Source organism: Myotis myotis, unplaced genomic scaffold, assembly GCF_014108235.1.
Source record: "Myotis myotis isolate mMyoMyo1 unplaced genomic scaffold, mMyoMyo1.p scaffold_m19_p_5, whole genome shotgun sequence".
NCBI classification, from domain to species: Eukaryota; Metazoa; Chordata; class Mammalia; order Chiroptera; family Vespertilionidae; genus Myotis; species Myotis myotis.
In genome coordinates, this window is record NW_023416357.1 from 89192200 (window position 1) to 89211703 (window position 19504).

Genomic DNA, 19504 nt, shown 5'->3' on the forward strand with positions numbered 1-19504 from the left:
GAACTTCTTAACCCCTGGAGTGCTGGGGAGTGCGATCGCGCTCCTCCTGTCTTTCGCCAAAAGTGCCGGGAGCGCTATGAAAGCTTCGAAATGGCGTCCAGTTCTAAGTCTGCTTTTATTAGTGATGATGATATTGCTAAATATGTCAACGTAGTAAAGGTTTCCTTAAGTTTTTGAACATGTAACTTCATTTACTTGTAATTGATAATTTTTTTCCTAAGCTGCTGTAAAATCAGCAAAAATACCTTGGCAATTTTAGCATAGTTCCTAGGATATTGGTTGGCACTCAAAGGGTTAAACCTCCTGAACTGTGCCAACCAAGAGCAAACCTAGCTTTAGTATTTTGGTTTTTTCAATTATCCTTATTTCTTTTTTATATATTGAGATAATTTTGCATTTACAGTTGTGTCCTTTGAATTGGTTTCTGTCAGTATTGTAAAGGTTAGTATTATCTATGTCATTATTATGTTTGTTATGTGGATATGCCTCCTGTATTGTTTAACATTTAAAGGTTCTTTCCAAAGTGACTTCCAATTCCATGATGCTCTGATGTGACAACAGCTTTGTGCATAAATCTGTCTCATCTGGGAATTGCTCTTAGAAGCCTGTGTTTGTCCTTGCTTATTTAGGGGCAGTATGACTAGAAAAGGCTTTAGGGGTGAAGTGGATTTGGATTCAGGTTATGAACTTGAATTTAGCATGTCTGGCTGGCGTGGCTCATTAGGTCACGGTTTGATTCCCAGTCAGCGCATGCCCAGGTTTTGGGCTCAGTCCTCAGTGGGGGGCATGCAGGAAGTAGCCAATCAATGATTCTATCTCATCATTGATTTTTCTATCTTTTTCTCCCTCTCCTTTTCTCTCTGAAATCAATAAAAATATATTTTTAAAAATCTATGTAAGACACCAAGCACAGTAAAATTGTAGGTACTTATTCCCCCCTCTCCCCCCGCTTTTTTTTTTCAAATGTAGTCTTCAATATTGTCAATAGCTTCAAACAAGTTGTGCATGGAGTAATATTGGGTAGTACATTGTCCTGGAATCTGTTTTGGCACAAATAATGTTTACTTTGTACCATTTATATTGAAGCTGTTTCCCAATAATGGAATTGGTGGTTTCAGCTACATGGAACCCCAGCGTATTTCCTTCTCTTCGCAGTTTTATTGTTGGCTGTTTCCTTAGTTCATAAGTTGAAGAAAAGTAATTATTCGAATTATGAAATTGCATTTATTTCAAATTAAGAAATTGCACTTATTAGCAGTCCCTGTAGCACATTCGGATGTGTTTTTGGGATGTTTTTTAACTTCTAAAAAATGTACTGCTGAAAAATTTTATTGTTTTATACATTTGGAGTTTATTCCCTTAAAAATTAACAACTGCATGAAAAACATTGTAAAAGTCCTTTCAGTTGTATCTGAACACAATTTAAACTCTAAGCATAATGCATAACTTTTGAATTGTTGCCCAAACATCTCTTGGGCCTTCTTGGGCCACCCTTACCACATATAGGATGTGTACTAGTCTTTTACATAGAATAGTAACTATCTTCAAAATTATTATTTCAGTGTTGCAAATCACTGATCCAAGAAATTTATCAGGCATTCTGTACCTGGTGTGGTCCTTTTGTAATGTTTCCTTTTATTACTCTTCCTGCCCAGCCCCCTTTGCTGCAGCTGGGTTTCTCTGTCTTCCCTTTCAGTCCCAACATTGCTCCCTTTACTTGTTTATCTAAATGTTTTTTTCCTCCTGAATTTATTACATTTCTTTTTCTTTGAACAGTGGCAGCATGAAGATCTCCTTATCAACAGACCACAAGCCATGTCAGTCACACCTCCCCCTCGGTCTGCCATCCTAACCAGCATGAAAAAGAAACTTCATACTCTGAGCCAAATTGAAACTTCCATTGCAGCAGTTCAGGTGTGTTTTTGTCAGATCTTCCTTCCAGCACATCTTACTTTTAGGAATAACCTAGACTGTGATGAAATGAAGTAATAGTGCTGTGTTGGTTAACATATCTACACTAGAGGCCCAGTGCACAAAAATTTGTGCACTCGGGGATCGGGGAAAGGGGTCCCTCAGCCCAACCTGTGCCCTCTCACAGTCTGGGACCCCTCGGGGGTTGACCACCTGCTGGCTTAGGCCTGCTCTCCGGGGATTGGGCCTAAGCTGGCAATCAGACATCCCTCTGGAAGCCCGGCAGCCCTCGGGGGATGTCCACTTGCCAGCGGGGAGCAGACCTAAGCTGCAGTCGGACATCCCTAGCGCTGCTGAGGAGGCGGGAGAGGCTCCCACCACCACCGCTGTACTGGCAGCTATCAGCCTGGCTTGTGGCTGAGCAGAGCTCCCCCATGTGGGAGTGCACTGACCACCAGAGGGCAGCTCCTGCATTGAGCATCTGCCCCCTGGTGGTCAGTGTGTGTCATAGTGACCAGTCATTCTCAGTCTTTCTGCTGTTAGGGTCAGCTTGCATATTACCCTTTTATTATATAGGATAGAGGCCTGGTGCACGGGTGGGGGCCGGCTGGTTTGCCCTGAAGGGTGTCCCGGATCAGAGTGGGGGTCCCGCTGGGGTGCCTGGCCAGCCTGGGTGAGGGACTGATGGCTGTTTTCAGGCTGGCCACATCTCCTTCAGGGTGGGGGTCCCCACTGGGGTGCCTGGCCAGTCTGAGTGAGGGGCTGAGGGCCGTTTTCCGGCTGGCCGGTGACTGAAGCTCCCAGCCTCTCCTTTTTTTCTTTTATTCTGGGATTTATTTACCTTCTGTAATTGAAACTTTGCTGCCGTCATTGGAGCTGAGAGCTGGCTCTTGCTCACTCCATCTCTGAGGCCATGGCCTGCTGAAAGCAGGTATCTGGGTTTGTTTAGCTTCTATAATTGAAACTTTGTTGCCATTACTGGAGCTAAGAGCCGGCTCCAGCTCCGTGGCCACGGCCGGCTAAAAGAAGGTATCTGGGGTTTGTTTAGCCACTATAATTGAAACTTTGTTGCTTTTGGAGCTCAGAGCTGGGCCACGGCAGGCAGGAAACCTTGGCTTCATCCATCACTGGAGCAATCAAGCCTCCTGCTCGCTTTAGCTGCGTGGCTGCCGGCCGCCATCTTTGGTGGCCGTTAATTTGCATATCACCCTGATTAGGCAATGGGAAGTGTAGTGAAGGTATGGTCAATTACCCTTTTTGTCTTTTATTAGATAGGAGGATGCTTGTTCTTGACTTCTAAGCCACAGAAGCATGACCCTCCCTTCTCACTTATATTTTTTTATTTCTTTTTAAAAATCTTTATTGTTGAAAGTATTATATATGTCCTCTTTTTTCTCCCATTGGCTCCTTATAGTTTGCCCCCACCCCCCACCCCAGGCCTCCACAACCCGATTGTCTGTGTCCATGGGTTATGCATGTGTCACTTTTATTTTTAGCTTATGTCTTGTCTTTTTTTTTTTTTTTTTTTTTTTTTACCCTCCAAGATAATTGAAGCTTATCGTAGTGGTATATTTTGGGGCAGAGACATCCTAAATGTTTCAGGTTTTTGGTGTTTTTTTTTTTTTTTTATTGTTTAAAGTATTATATATGTCTCCTTTTCTCCACACCCTCCTTGGGTACTCCTATTCCCCAGGACAAGCCCTCACTGCCCCAGTGTCCATGTCCATTGGTTATGCTAATATGTTTCAGTTTTTAATAAATTTGATGATTATTATGCATCTATATATTAAGGGAACTTTGGTGATTGGAAAAATTTGAATACCTAGTTTGTTTTCTGACCCACATAAGAAATTCTTTCTAGCTTATTATATCTAGCAGAACATTTTTCCAAACTATTATTGATTGTATTTCTTAGCTACATATTTAATCTCAACTCCCTTTTTTAAATACAAGAAACTGGTCTTGATGATAGTTATACACACACACACACACACACACGTTTTATTGTGTATCCTATACCTCATTTACTCAGTAGTAACTAACATTTTACTATTCTTTTTGTAAATTAATAAGATGAAATCAGTATAATCACTTCTGGATATTTTTAAAAATATTAATGAATATTTTCTGGAGCTCACTTCTTTGAAGACTAAAATACTTCCTCTTCTCTGGCATATTAGTCCTACTTTTCAACTTAGGAGAGTAAACTCTTGCCCCCCCCCCCCCCCCCCCCCCCGATTTTGGAGGTGTGTGTGTATGTGAGACAGAGAGGGGGTAGGAGGGGAGGGAGAGGGAGAGAAGCAGGTGAAAGAGAAAGAATGTGAATTCCTCCTCCTGAAATGTTGAATAAATAATGAAATAACTTTGTTATATAACACCTTCCTTGCCACAAATAATCTGGATAGATTTTTACCATTATTTTAAAACTTTAAAATTTGTGGAACAGAAAAATTTTCATTTTTCACAACCAAAAGTACAATGGATTTTCTTATAGAAAGTACAAATAGTGCAGTAGGAATTTGGAGTAGCAGGTGTTTTGTTTTAAAGACTGAAAATGAGTTCTAGCTGGTTTGGTTCAGTGAATAGAGTGTCGCCCTGGGGACTGAAGGGTCCCAGGTTTGATTCTAGTCAAGGGCACATGCCTGGGTTGCAGGCTAGATCTTCAGTAGGGGGTGTGCAGGGGATGGTTCTCTCTCATCATTGCTGTTTCTCTCTCTCCTTCTCTCTTCCTCTCTGAAATAAAAAAAAAAAGAATAATGGGTATATAACTATTTAAAATAAAATGAATGAAAATTTTAAAAAAAAGACTAAAAATGAAAATGAAACTGCCTTTTAAAAATTTTAAGCAATAAACTGAAAGCCAATTCTTACCTCTCCAGACTTGTTTAGCTTTAAACATTCAAAGTAAAATCAAGATTAATCCCAAAGGTGACTATTAAAGATGTTTTCTAAATTGCATATGCCTCATCTTGCTTGTTTTGAATCTCTGATCTATTATATAAAAAGCCTGTGATCATCACGCCATCACGCTGTAACAATCGATCAGCAGGAGGCTGTGGGCGGGGCTGCATGCACAGCAAAGCACATACGGGTGGGAGGGAACTTGACTCTGGAGGACCTAACTGGAGGCGCGGGTGTGTTTCTGGGTTCCACTGGGGCAGCGGGCAGGTTTCTGGGTCCCACCTCCTGCGGTGGTGGCCGCCGGATTCTTTCTGGGTCCCGCCGAGCCACAGGACTCTGGGTTCTGGGTCTCTCGTGATTTTGCGTGCTGGGCCCCTAGTATTTATATAAAATGCTCAACAGACAGGAAGTTGAGAGTGTCAAGTATTCACTGAGATTCTCCTGGCTTTTTATAGGAAAAACTAGCAGCACTTGAAGCAAGTATTGAACAGCGACTCAAGTGGGCGGGTGGTGCCAACCCTGCATTGGCACCTGTACTACAAGATTTTGAAGCAACAATAGCGGAAAGAAGAAATCTTGTCCTTAAGGAGAGCCAAAGAGCAAGTCAGGTATTGTGACTCATGTATGCCATCTTTGTTTTCAGTTGCAAGATGTTGTAACTGATTGGAAGTTAAGTGTTGGATAACTAGGGGTATCTTGAGAGCTCTACCTCTAGTGAAAGCTCTGGGAAGAAAGACCAATAAAGGCTATGGGTGGGGGCAATATTCCTTAGGCTGAGCTCACAACCAGTTATTTCCCAGGACCCTTACTGGAAGTATCCCAGCAGCCTCTGTTGAAAAATAAAGAGTTTAATTCCACATTTATCTAAGGTGCTCTAAAGATTTGAATATTGTATTTTCCAGATGGCAATAAAATGTCTTAGTGTTCTGCCAGGGGTGGTGGATTAACTTTGTTGGGGTGGGGGGGCAGAGAGGACCAAAAAAACCCCAAGTTAATGTAATTTTCAATCAGATTCAAAATTAGACTAATGTTGCATATACCCATCACCAAAATTTAAAAATTATCAATTTAAGGCCTACTTTAAAAAAATACATGTTTTTATTGATTTCAGAGAGAGAGGAATGGAAAGGGGGAGAGAGATAGAAACATTGATTGGCTGCCTCCTGCCCACCCCCTACTGGGATCAAGCCTGCAACTAGGCATGTGCCCTGACGGAATAGAACTGGTGACCTCTTGGTGCATGGGCCAACACTCAATTCACTAAGCCACACCAACGAGGCTACTTAAGGCCTATTTTATTTCTTCTTTCTTTCTTTAAAAAGAAAAAGAGAATCATTGATTGGGTGCCTCTTGCACGCCCCCCGCGGGGATTGATCTGGAAACCCGGGCATGTGGCCTGAATCAAAACATGATCTCCTGGTTCATAGGTTGATGCTCAACCACTGAGTCACACCAGCCGGGCTCCTCTCTATTTCTTACTACTCCTCCCCATCCCATAGTTAATGGAAATCCCACATATTTTATAATTTTATCTGTAAATATGTCAGTATGTGTCTGTAAAGATAATAACTATTTAAGAACACAATACTGTTATCTACCTTAAAAAATGTACTTATTTTTTTCAAATATCTAGTTAGCATTTTGTGCTCTTCATTGTAGTTAGGAGTAGAAAGGGAACATTCCAAATTGAAATCTGGACATAGTACAAATTGCAACTGAATATGATTAACAATTTTCTCTTGAAACAAATTTTTTTGTGTAAAAACAATCACGTAGGAGATACATATGCCTAATTATACTTAGGTGCTTTGGGCCATCTTAAACCTAACTGTATCAACAACCAAAAATGTACACTTACTTACAGCCATAATTTATACAGATTGGGTCTGTGTTTCAGAAGAGTCATAATTCATACATTCTCAGAACCTATTTTGGTCCTGAATTCTGGAAATTAATAGATAGTGTTGTTTCATATCATTAATTGCATTTTCCCTCCCTTCTTGTGGTGGTTCCTTTCCTTTTTTGCCTCTTCACAGGTCACTTTCCTCTGCAGCAATATCATCCATTTTGAAAGTTTACGAACTAGAACTGCTGAAGCCTTAAACCTGGATGCTGCATTATTTGAACTAATCAAACGGTGTCAGCAAATGTGTTCATTTGCATCACAGTTTAACAGTTCGGTTTCTGAGTTAGAGCTTCGTTTATTACAGAGAGTGGTGAGTCTTGAATCTTGGTGGGAGTATAGAGACTTAGTACTTAAAATGATAAGGCTGAGTTAAACCCTCAAAAATTAATATATTCACTCAATTTACATTTATTGAATGTGTACTTTATATGTGATGTTTTGAGGGGATACAGTGATGGTTGAGTCTTGTTCCTAGCCCTTAAGGAACTTATTTATACAAATAATACAGTGAATGAAAAAGTGGAAAGCATTCTCAGAATACTATAGAGGTTCAGAGGGGAGGAGAGAGATACTGTATAGCAAATGACTCAGATGCACTGACAATAGGGTAGCAAGCACGCAGTGCTGGTGAAAGATAAAAGCTGGACAGATGAGTTACGTACAGAAATACCAAGTTGATAAATTTGGTGTTTCTATTTTGTGGGGAGGCTTTAGGCTGTGTATCAGGACGTTCTAGATTGTTTGTTTGGTTTTTTGACTTTTTATTGTATTTTAGAGAGAGGGGAAGAGAGAGAAATATTGGTTCGTTGCTTCCTCTATGTATCTAGACCAGTGATCAAACCTGAGACTTTTTCAGTGTATGGGATGATGCTCCAATCAACTGAGTCACACCAGCCAGGGCCAGTTTCATTTTAAAGAGTGATTTGGGGTCCTGGATATGGATCATCTTGTTATTTCAGATACATGTCTTAGGTTTGAATAAACTTTAATAGTTTATTCCCTGTATGATTATGCTGAAAAGTTAAAAATCTTAGCCTGTTTAAACTAGTATTTTCTGGGTAATTAATTCATAACTTGACAACTGAAGTTCTTTGTGTCAACTTGAGTTACTAATGCCTTTTGATGATGATGATGAAGAAAAGAGTCTTATATTATTCCAGCTGATACTTAAAATCAAACAAATGCATGTTCTGTTTAGGACACTAGTCTTGAACATCCTATTGGCAGCTCTGAATGGCTTTTGTCAGCACACAAACAATTGACCCAGGATATGTCTGCTCAGAGAGCAATTCAGACAGAGAAAGAACAACAGATAGAAACGGTCTGTGAAACAATTCAGAATCTGGTTGATAATATAAAGACTGTGCTCACTGGCCATAATCGGCCACTTGGAGATGTCAAACACCTCCTGAAAGCAATGGCTAAGGTAAGACTAATAACATTAATATACAATCACTCCCCCCTTTTATAAAATTACATAGTGTTATTTATATAATATAAACAAAAACAATTTCTCTCAAGTCACATCTTCTAATTTGTATCTGAGTTAATTTGTGTTTTCATCAACTATTTTTTTTAAGCAGGTAGTAGTACCCTGATTTTGTACACTGAGAATGTGAATGCTAAGGAAATTGATTCACCAAAGTAACATACTTTATAATATAGCTGAAACTTGAACTTAGTTTCAGAATGTTTAGGTCTCCAATTTCTCTTCCCATCATTACCTCCAAACTCCAAAGTTTGCCTTCAAAATGATTGAAATACTGTCTCTTCTTTCTACTATCCTACATAATCTAAACAGTAAGGAAACTGAGCCCTGAGAAAAGGCTAGATTAGTCATCATTATAAAACAATAAATCATTTGATTTTAGGATTTATTTTTACTTGGAATTTTTATGTTGTGCTAGAAACAAAATTCCTATTGAAAGGGCATCTTAAATGGCAATAAGCAGATTAAACACATTGATATTTGAAAAACACTGTTATTCAAAAGGTGCTGTCAAGAGTAATTACTGAAACAAAAACCATTTTTTCTTGATCATTAATAAATGGATTCTAGGATGAAGAAGCTGCTTTGGCAGATGGTGATGATGTTCCCTATGAGAACAGTGTTAGGCAGTTCTTGGGTGAATATAAATCATGGCAGGATAACATTCAGACGGTGCTGTTTACATTAGTCCAAGCTATGGGTCAGGTCCGAAGTCAAGAACATGTTGAAATGCTCCAGGAAATAACACCCACCCTGAAAGAACTGAAAACACAAAGTCAGAGGTAAGGACACCTTCTGACCTAAATGTAAAATGTAAAGTTTAAACCTCTGGTGTTTATTTAAGTTTTGTTTATTTAATTCATTTAATGTTCTTTGTCTTATATATAAGTAGTAATCTGATAAAGCATCCCATAAGCCATTTTCTTTTGTATTTCAGTATCTATAATAATTTAGTGAGTTTTGCATCACCTTTAATCACCGATGCAACAAATGAATGTTCAAGTCCAACATCATCTACTACATATCAGCCTTCTTTTGCTGCAGGTAGGACTTTCCTACTTCAAAAAACACCTGAATGTTGATCTGTTAATCTGTATATAGAAGCTAAGATATTTAACTGTAAGTTATAAGTTTCTAAAGGGCTTCCCTAAATTTTGCCTTATCTCAAACTGAACAAATTTTGGCTTAATTTTAAAAGTACTAATATGAGAGTTTAAAAATATTTTGTGTTCAAATACCCTTTTATTCATTTATTTTATGATTATGAAACATATGCCCGTTAGGAAAAATCTAGAAAAATTTGTATTTCTGTTCTAATTAGAAGTAAAACGACTTTGTGTTTGTTCATTGACTTTTTTTGTATGTATGCATACACATACTCATAACTTGTTATCATTCTGTGAAGTAATTTTTATTGCCTTTTGTGATTTAATATTGATAATTTCCCTGTAGTTAAATAATCTTCTTTTGTAATGACTTAGTGGCCAAATTTATTTTTATTTTTTAGTGGCCATACTTAATATACCATTCTATATTAATCTTATTGGACAGTTAAGATATAGTATTTTGATGCCACAACAAGCTACAAATTTATATCTGGATGCTTAGCTATTTAGGCTGCTATTTTTAGGAGAACTACTTCTGTATCAAGGGATAAAGTCATCTATTTTCAAGGCTGTACATTGTAGTTGGTGATTGAGAGAGTGTCCCCCTGCTGTCTTCTTTGTCCCCCTTCATTTTCTGTTTACATGTAAATTGAGCTACCAACTCTTTCCCTATAGCAGTCCGAAGCAACACTGGCCAGAAGACCCAGCCTGATGTCATGTCACAGAATGCTAGAAAGCTGATTCAGAAAAATCTTGCTACATCAGCAGATACTCCACCAAGCACCATTCCTGGGACTGGCAAGAGTGTTGCTTGTAGTCCTAAAAAGGCCGTCAGAGACCCTAAAACTGGGAAAGGTAATTAGTTAGAATAACGATGCCTTACATATTCATACAAAGTGGTGGTTTGACTTACTTATGTTTCCATTGCTTCATAGCTGTGCAAGAGAGAAACTCGTATGCAGTCAGTGTGTGGAAGAGAGTAAAAGCCAAGTTAGAGGGTCGAGATGTTGATCCAAATAGGAGGATGTCAGTTGCTGAACAGGTAGGTGACCATTTTTTAAAATTGAATTACACATTTTAATGCTGCCAAGACAGCAGAGGTTTTAATATCCCCTCACCATTATACTTGGGGCTTCATCAAGAAATTAGAAACTTAAATCTATTTTTAGGATTCAGAAGGTTTTGAATAACAACTCTGGAATTAACAAATATTCACCACTTTATTCTGACTCTACTTTGTTAGCAATTTATTTTCTCCCCAGCCCTCTTGTAACAGAAATTTAGCGTGTTGACTTGACCCTCCCTCTCTCTCCACCAGAAGACAGTTAATTTGCACTTTAAAGAGGACTAACTGAAGGTTTTAAATGAACTGAGGCTGACATTTTGGGTGCAGGAATGCTATCTATAAGGTGTTCTTGGACATCAGTTTGTCTGAGGTCATCACTCTGAAATTTTCTCAGTAGTGTTATTAAATTTTATATATGAAATTTGAAAATGAATTCTTTTCCCCTCAGCTGTTTCTTTTGGAAGTTTTCAAACCTACAGAAATGTAGGGATGCTCATAAACTCTACCTAGAACTGGGAAACCAGTTAATGTTTTCCTGAGTCTGCTTCACATTTTCTGTCTGTGGATGCAGACACAGTTTTTCAGAACAATTTGATAGTTGTAGATATTATAACACTTCATGTTTAAATACTTCAGCATATCTACTAAACAAACCATTGTAATATATAGCTACAATATAATTATATAACTACCAAATCAGGAAACAACAGTGATGTTATAACATTTCACTATTTCATCTTGATAACATTGACTTTTGTCTAATATTCAGTCCATATTCAGATTTCTTAGTTATCCCTAAATGTCCTCTGATTAAACCATCCCCACACTCCCATATAAGATCTAATCAAGGTTCAGCCTGTATTTTATGTGCTTTTCCTATTTTTAGTCTCTTTTAATGTCTAGGATAGTTCCCCAGCCTTTTTTTCTTTTGACTTTGACATTTTTTATATGTCCATGCTATTTATTTTGCAGAATATGACTGTATTTGATTTTTTTTTTCTTATAATTAGATTCAGTATCACCATTTTGGCAGGAATGCTATGTCAGTGATGTGTCCTCAGAATTTCACATCTTTGACACAAGTTAGATCACTTGGTCAAGGGCAGTGCTCTCAATTCTCCATTACAGATGTAACTTTTTCTGTAAAAATTTGAGTCTTGAAAGTCTTTCTAACTAGAGGCCCGGCGCACGAATTCGTGCACCAGTGGGGCCCCTCAGTCTGGCCTGCGGGATGGGGCCAAAACCAGCTCTCTGACATCCCCTGAGGGGTCCTGTATTGTGAGAGGGCGCAGGCCAAGCCAAGGGACCCCACTGGTGCATGATCAGGCCAGGTAGGGACGTGGGAGGTTGGCCAGCTGGGGAGGGGCCGCGGGAGGGCTCCAGGGCATGTCCGGCCCATCTTGCTCAGTCCCGATTAACTGACCCCAGCAGCAAGCTAACCTACCTGTTGGCATCTTCCCCCTGGTGGTCAGTGCATGTCATAGCAAGTGGTTGAGTAGCCTTAGCATATCATTAGCATATTACACTTTGGTTGAACAGACCACTGGACACTTAGCACATTAGGCTTTTATTATATAGGATATTATATAGGATGTTTTGGCATCCTTAATTCAGTTTCAACAGCAGGGAAGTTTTTTATTTTAAACACTGTTAAATCACTGTATAGGACCTGAGCTTGCACTATTCATGGTCAAGAGTCACTCTTTAGAAGCAATTTATCAAGTTTGTAAAAACCTGTGGACAGTGTTCGTGGATAATAACCATGGGTTATTACCTTTACTTCTGATTTTCTCATAGGTTAATGGGTTGTATGCTTTCATGACTGTCCCATCATAGCTCTCTGTTCATCTTTTAGAGGAGGCTTGGCTATTGTACTTTTTACTCTGATAGTCATTTCATTTTGTATGAAAGTAAGTTAAGGGTTATAGGAATGGGGTAAGTATAGAGTTCTTTGCATACAATTTTTTCATAGGTTATGATTCAGTCATGTAGTGAGCATTTGCTATATAATTGAACCCTGATGGATGCTCTGGATATAGAGATGGTTGTATCTCTTATAATAAAAGAAAATTTAGCTGAGTCAGAATGCGGACATTGTTGAGCACCCAACTGTATTCCAGAATCTGCTGGGCACTTTTTTACATAGCATCTAAGCATTTTCCCAGTGACTATACATGTTAATTCTAAGAGCAACTGTGGGGTCAGTGGGGCTCTCTCTTCATCTAAGGATTTATAAATTTCAGAGGGGTTGTGAGGTTCCCGACACCCATCTTGTAAGCTGTGCAATTATGAGGGAAGCTCTGCTTACTTAACCTCTTTTCCACAACAGCAACTATATTTCCTTTGGGTAATTAATTTGGGTGATTATAAACTTAATATTAAATAATTCATATTACTCATATATGAACCATGTCATGTCTTAAATGTCTTTAAATACTGCCCTGCCCATTTTTACAGGTTGACTATGTCATTAAGGAAGCAACTAATCTAGATAACTTGGCTCAGCTGTATGAAGGTTGGACAGCCTGGGTGTGAATGGCAAGACAGTAGATGAGTCTGGTTAAGCGAGGTCAGACGTCCACCAGAATCAACTCAGCCTCAGGCATCCAAAGCCACACCACAGTCGGTGGTGATGCAACTGGGGGCTTACTCTGAGGAAACCTAGGAAATCTCGGTGCGCAAGGAGGGGAATCCTGCAGGGCAGCTGCACTCAGGGATACGCCCAACACCATGGCCTGCCACCCTAGGGTCAAGGGTGAAGGAAAGAAAGCTCACCGCCTGAACACGGAGATTGTCTTTCTGCCTCAGAACAGCTGCAAATGTGTCAGGAGGTTAGCTGCAGAAAGAAATCGGGATGCTGCGGAGCACAGAGTGATTTGGAACTCCATTCCACCTGACCCTGTGTGTACAATCCAGGAAAAAACAAACCCCGCTCAGAAACAGAGAACTGGGGCCGCAAAGAAATCACAGCCAAGGAAGATTTGATGCATTCAGATTCTCGTGTAACACTTGTTGCTTGGCAACAGTACTGGTTGGGTTGACCAGTAAGTACAAAAAGGCTATGTGATACGAATTTCAGAAATGGACTGAAAATGGAGAGCTATGTAACAGATACACTACATGGGAAGAACTTACTTCTGAAATAAAAGGAAAAAACCCCACTCATCATCCTCCTCCCCAGACCCTACCACCTACCCATCCCCCTTTTACCTGATCTAGTAGATTAGACATCTTTCAAATTCACTTTTTGCTCAATCCTTATATTTCATATACTTCCATCTTGATGCTGTTACACAACTTATATTTGGAGTGATAAACAGAAATTTCTCTAAAACCACTGATAACGTGGAAAATTCAAGGATTGTTTGAAGGTCTGATGATCACATATAAAATGTAATTCTGGTTAAGTCATTTCTGTGATTCTATCATGTACAGTTTCCAGAATTTTCACTGTGCATTCAAAAGTAATGAATCTAACAGACATTTGATTTCATGTACACTCCCCTTTGCTTATAGTGTGCATTTTTTGGAGGTCATTCAAATTTTCCCTCTTCTGTGATTGCTGTAGTTTCTTTCATAGGAAGTAGCTAAACCAATGTAATCTTTTTACCTTTTTAAAAACCAGGATAGAATACCTATTAGAGTTTTACATTGTTGATGACAGATTAAAAATAAAGTGATGTTCTCTTGAAGGTAGAGTGAAATGTTTTTTTAATTCAGTTTTCTCATTTGATACTTTTAATTTACAAGGTGTAAATTAGAAGTGCTTTAGTTTACCTGGTATTTTAGGACATGTACATGAAAACATCAGCAAAAGTGAGAACCACCAGTACCTTTTATTAAGTTCAATGAGTCTGTGAAGTACTTTTCTTTTTGCATAATTTTAATAGTTTGCTGTTTAGTAATACATTAATTATAGTGATTTCATGATCAAGTTAAATTGAGCATTGCATTTCAGTACTGACTTTGTAAACTCAATTGTTGATCCAAAATAAAATTCAGATTAGAATAGGATTCTTAAAATCACAACACGAAGAATACAGTTTAAAATCTTGAGTCTGTTTTTCCTACATCTTAGAGATTAGAACTGTGATCACTTTCTAGTTGCCAATCCTCACAGATAAACTTGAGAACTATTAAGGAAAAATTCCACATAGCTCTGGCGTTTTCTGTATTGATTGCTGCATTAATCTATAATTACCCATTAGACTGCATTTCAGTATCAGTGCTTTTTTAATAATTCAACATAGAGCAAGAAAGGTGGTATTTTTAAAATACCTGTGTGTGTCTAATTGCAAGATTAAGGAACCTAGTGCATCAAATTTTATTCATTCTTTTTTAACCTTACTTTCTCAGTCAAAACAACCTATCTGGAATAATAATGCCATATTGTGTTTTGCACACTGCTTTATTTCCTTGAGGCTGTGGGAGCTATTGCATTCATCACTTGATTACCTCTGCTCCTCAAGATTGACCAGTTTTTTCAGCAACATTGTCACAAGGAAAAATTTCCATCAAAATGATAAAACCAGTTCATACTAGTTTGTCCCTATAGGTAGTATTCAAAAATTGCTTCCTCTTTGGCAAAGAAGATAAATGAAGTAGGTGAACTTTATCACCTGTGAATTTTTGGCTTCAGAGGTACCTGGCACCTTATCTGAGCAAAAATGAAACAGCTTTATAGCAAAAACATGTGCCTCTGGTAAATTATCCATCATTTTCATTTTAAAATAATCCCTCAGAGAATAGTGTGGCATATATGTGTTTGGTTGTGGGCAGATATAACTGATGACTTCAAAGCTGCTCCTTACTGCACCCTGGACAAGACCCCAATCTACATAGTTTGGCTTCCTCTGGGAAGTGATTCTGTAAGTACGAGTAGCCTTGCCGTTTTAAACTGCTGTAAGGGAACTCAACAATTAGTTAATCAACAGTAAAAAGCCCTGGTGATAAAGCAGAATGAGAAGTCAGGGCTATATTTTGGGGATTGTCTTTTAACAATGTAAAGTTTAGAGTGCTGTGGTTATGAAGTCATACATTTTTAATGATGCAGAATACCTCTGGAAAACCAGGGGTCTGCTCCTCTCTTTTCTTTCTCGAATTCAGGGGGTACAGAATAACCTACAACCTATCATTCAAAGTACCCTTGGAAATTGAAGTTTACTGTCTTTGTTGTCTTTAATTTTCTAGAATTGCCTAAATATGATTTCTCTACAAAGCTGTGGAGGCTTAATGGTTTTATAGAGTGTATTTCTCTTTTACTGTTTCTTTGGTGTGTTTTAACAGTATTTCTGAGTTCTTAACAGTTGGCTAGGTGACAATAGATTTTGTGTCTTGACACTGTGGTGAGTTGTTTTTGAGATATGTAAGATTTCTTTGAGAACTGATAATCAAGCTCTTGATCTGTTTCCTTAAATTATTTTTATTAAGAGCCCAAACCCAGGTTCAGGGTGAGGGTTTGTAATACAAAGAAAAACTTTCATCACTTCTGCCCTTAACACTTGCCTTTATTAACTAAGTTTAGTATGTAGTTTTTTAAAATATTGTCCAATGTTTGGTGTTTCTGCATTGTTTTGTGGTTATTCTTGATGTGTGAAATTTAGGGAAAGAGCCATTTAAAAAATGCCACGCAGGGCAATGCAAGTACAGCCAAATATTAGACTTGATGTGCAATCTTAGGTTCTTTTAACTCTGGGGTATTATAGGCAGTACTTTAAACTGAAAAGTCTTCCTGGCCTATTTTCCTCCACATATTTGTGACTTCTCTGGGGGCTTACTTGTTTTGGCAGTAAGAAGCTGGTCCTTTTCTCCCAATTCTTTTCATATTAAAGAAAAACACCCTCAATTGGCCTGTTAGTCCTTTCATCTTACATCAAAAATCAGTGAATGCTTTTCTATTAGCATATTTAAATACCATTGTTTTACATAAAATTAGATGCATATGAAATCAGTGACCTTCTATATTCTTCCTGAGTTTGTAAAATGACAGTAGTTCAAAGTTAGAACTACCCCACCCTCCCTTAAATCAAGGAGGTAGGATATAGTAATGTAAGGTTCACTTAAAGAAGATAGATGTTTTCATTATTTGAGTTATTAGATTCTTCCTATGGAGAAAAACTAGCATTACAAAGTTTCCCAAACATTAGGAAGGGGAAATTCACTGTTTTTTGACCCTTAAGGGTTTGCTGCACTTTTCTTTTTAGGCCTGGGTAACCATATCACCATGCCTTTCTTCCAAATAGGCAAATGGACTCGTAGAGCAACTTTCTAGGTTCAAGGGTTAATTGTACAACATGAATTGTTTAGAGTCTTTTACTTTCTATGGGAATTAGACTGGGCTTAGTAGAGAAAAGCTGTTGGTTGTGCTAATGTAAAAATGTCATACAATTAGCTCTACTTTTGAAGACGGTAAACAAGGAATTGCATGTTGTTCTGAAATACAGACTTGTAGAATGTTTTCTTTCTTTAAAACAGGCTGATTTCCTCCCCCTCTTCTTTTTCTGATAGTCCCAGTTTCAGTTCCTATTTAAAGTTCTTGTGTCAGTTATTTTTCTGGTTTAAATTTCCACCTGTAATGTCAGTGGCAACATCATACTTGTTAATTTACTTTACCCTTCTTATAAGAGCAAATTGAGTTGAACTGAATCTTCCTTGTCCTAGTAAACATTGTATAAAATGAAGTGGCTTCTCTGTACAAAAGGTTGTAATGCCTCCTGATGGATATAATTTTGTGATTGTATTTAAGATTAAAAGTTGAACAAATCACACCAGCTTCCTGAAAATGTTCATAACGCATTGTTTGGAAAACAAAAATACATGCCTACTTTGTGCATATTTGCATTACCATGGCAGAGATTGTATGAAATACATGTTTTTCAAAAAATAAAGGTTAAAAAGATGTAGCATTTAAGCTCTGAATTTATTGGTCAAAGTAGTTTCCAGAAAACTTAATTTTGCTATATGGGTAGCTATTTTTTTTAATAGTCTATTTTTATGATTTCAGAGAGGAAGGAAGAGGGAGAAATAGAAACATCAATGATGAGAATCACTGATCGGCTGCCTCCTGCACGCCCCCCCACTGGGGATGGAGCCCACAACCTGGGAATGTGTCCTGACCTGGAATTGAAAGGTGACCTCCTGGTTCATAGGTCCATGCTCAACCACTGAGCGCACCAGCCAGGCAGGTAGCTTTTTTAAAAGCATGAATACCTCTAGAAATTAAAAAAATTTTTCTCCCCTCAAAGTTCTATAGTATTTTTGAACAGCAGTGGAAATTTTACTTCAGTGGGAAAGTTCTTATCAAGAAACTGTTAAGCTTCATTTTGTCAATATTTAAAAACGAATCTATAGCCTAGCTGGTTTGGCTCAGTGGTAAGAATCAGCCCGTGGACTGAAGGGTTGCAGCAGGTTCCATTCGGTCAAAGGCAAGTACCTGGGCTGCAAGTACCCTGGCCCTGGTTGTGGCACGGGAGGCAAACCAATTGATGCCTGTCTCACAAAGCTGTTTCTGTCTTCCCCCTCCACTCTAAAAAATCGACGGAAAAAATATCCTCAGGTGAGGATTAACAAAAAAATTCTCACACACAAAACAACATGCACATGTACATTCCCTGGGACATGAAAACCTGAAGGAAAATTTAAATGTCCGGCTTGTTTTATCCTCTGGAAGTCAGACTGCATTTGTTGCCGCTAGATAGTGTTAGCTGTTTAGTCATCTGGCACGTTTTGAAAGATCACATCCTGTTTTTGCAGTACAAAAACAAAGCTCAAAAGAAAGCTACACTAAGGGTAGGTGTTTTGTTTTTTAAGCCGTTGGGAAAGTTGGAAGACCTTATAGCAGTGCTCTTGGGTTGTGAAGTGGCAAATAGCTCTGGGAACACATTCCTCCAGGAGCAAAACACTCGTGAAGAACCTGTTGCTGCTTGAGCTGCTCCCATTTTTTTCCACCTACACAATTTCACAAGTGGGTGTTGAAAAGTCGTCTTTCTTAAGCTGTACATAGGGAAATGGGTGAAAACCAGAAGTAGCTACCCTAGTAGACATGGGTTTCTTGTTTTTAGAAATGTCACTTTTTAAAGCTAGTAACTGGCCTCTCTTTTGGAAGTGGGTGTTACAGTGCCTCTAGCAAAATTTTGCACTCGGTGCTCCATGTAATTATTGAGACTGATTATTGTCTGCTGACTTTCTTTTGAAGAGGGAGGGGAGGGCCTGGCTCTCAAACTTCAGCTTTAATATCTCCCAAAATGGGCTCTCTCGATCAGCTTGATGCACCTTACCTACATTTCCCATTTTCCACCCAATAATAGTCCCTAAAGTAGCGCTTTATTAAAGAGTCCCTTTCCCTTGCAAAGGCTTCCCTCCCACCCCGTCAAGTGTTTATATCTGAGCCAGATGATTTTCAAAAATCCTACCCTTTCTTGAAATACATAGTGCTTCTGTCCGCCTGGCTTTCTGTGATCTGTCGATACATTCTCTCACAGTTCTTTATGCCTTCTCTGAACTTTTAAAAAAGAACCTGGTAGTTGTAGACCTATATGTTTTAAAACATTTAAATTCCATAGCATAATACAGAATAAAAGGGTAAAAAGCTGTACGTTAAACACCCGGTAAGATTTCCTAAAACAGACATCTGACCAGGTCAACATTTGGTATGAGTTTGTTTGAAGGATGAAAAGCAAAGCGCTCTGTTAGTTCATTTTGAAATCCGGGGAGAGAAAAGAAGTGCCTCAAAAGTTCACCTAGTTCCTAAATTGCTTAAGAATCCCACGGTTCTCAACCTGTGGGTCACGACCCTTTCACAGGGGTCGCCTAAGACCATCCTGCATATCAGATATTTACATTACGATTCATAACAGTAGCAACATGACCGTTATGAAGTAGCAACGAAAGTAATTTCATGGTTGGGTCACAACATGAGGAACTGTATTTAAAGGGCCAGAAGGTTGAGAACCACTGGCTTGTGAAGTTTCCGTCTCCCCTTGGCAAGGTTTCTACTGTAAGGAAGGTTGTCAAAACCAGCCCTTTTGGAGAGGGAGGTCGTAGTTCCATAACAAGTGCCCCACAACGACCCCATAAGCCAGCTATACAAAGCGGTGCATTTTTCACGAGTTCTCTAAGCCCAGATG

At 38.7% G+C, this 19504-nt stretch overlaps 1 protein-coding gene across 10 annotated transcripts in view; it reads left to right on the plus strand.

Annotated features, from left to right (window-relative positions):
- SMG1 (SMG1 nonsense mediated mRNA decay associated PI3K related kinase) overlaps window positions 1-17279 on the plus strand; it is a 108834-nt gene extending 91555 nt beyond the window's left edge. For 9 of the 10 annotated variants that reach the window (XM_036309653.1, XM_036309651.1, XM_036309656.1 and 6 more), the window contains 9 exons: window positions 1777-1914; window positions 5268-5420; window positions 6849-7028; window positions 7917-8144; window positions 8778-8989; window positions 9145-9251; window positions 9989-10168; window positions 10249-10355; window positions 12837-17279. In XM_036309653.1, coding sequence (XP_036165546.1) covers window positions 1777-1914; window positions 5268-5420; window positions 6849-7028; window positions 7917-8144; window positions 8778-8989; window positions 9145-9251; window positions 9989-10168; window positions 10249-10355; window positions 12837-12914 — 1383 coding nt within the window. In that variant the 3' untranslated portion in view covers window positions 12915-17279. The remainder of the gene's footprint in view (window positions 1-1776; window positions 1915-5267; window positions 5421-6848; window positions 7029-7916; window positions 8145-8777; window positions 8990-9144; window positions 9252-9988; window positions 10169-10248; window positions 10356-12836) is intronic. The other variant, XM_036309657.1, reaches the window with a different exon arrangement.
- Window positions 17280-19504: the final 2225 nt, after the last annotated feature.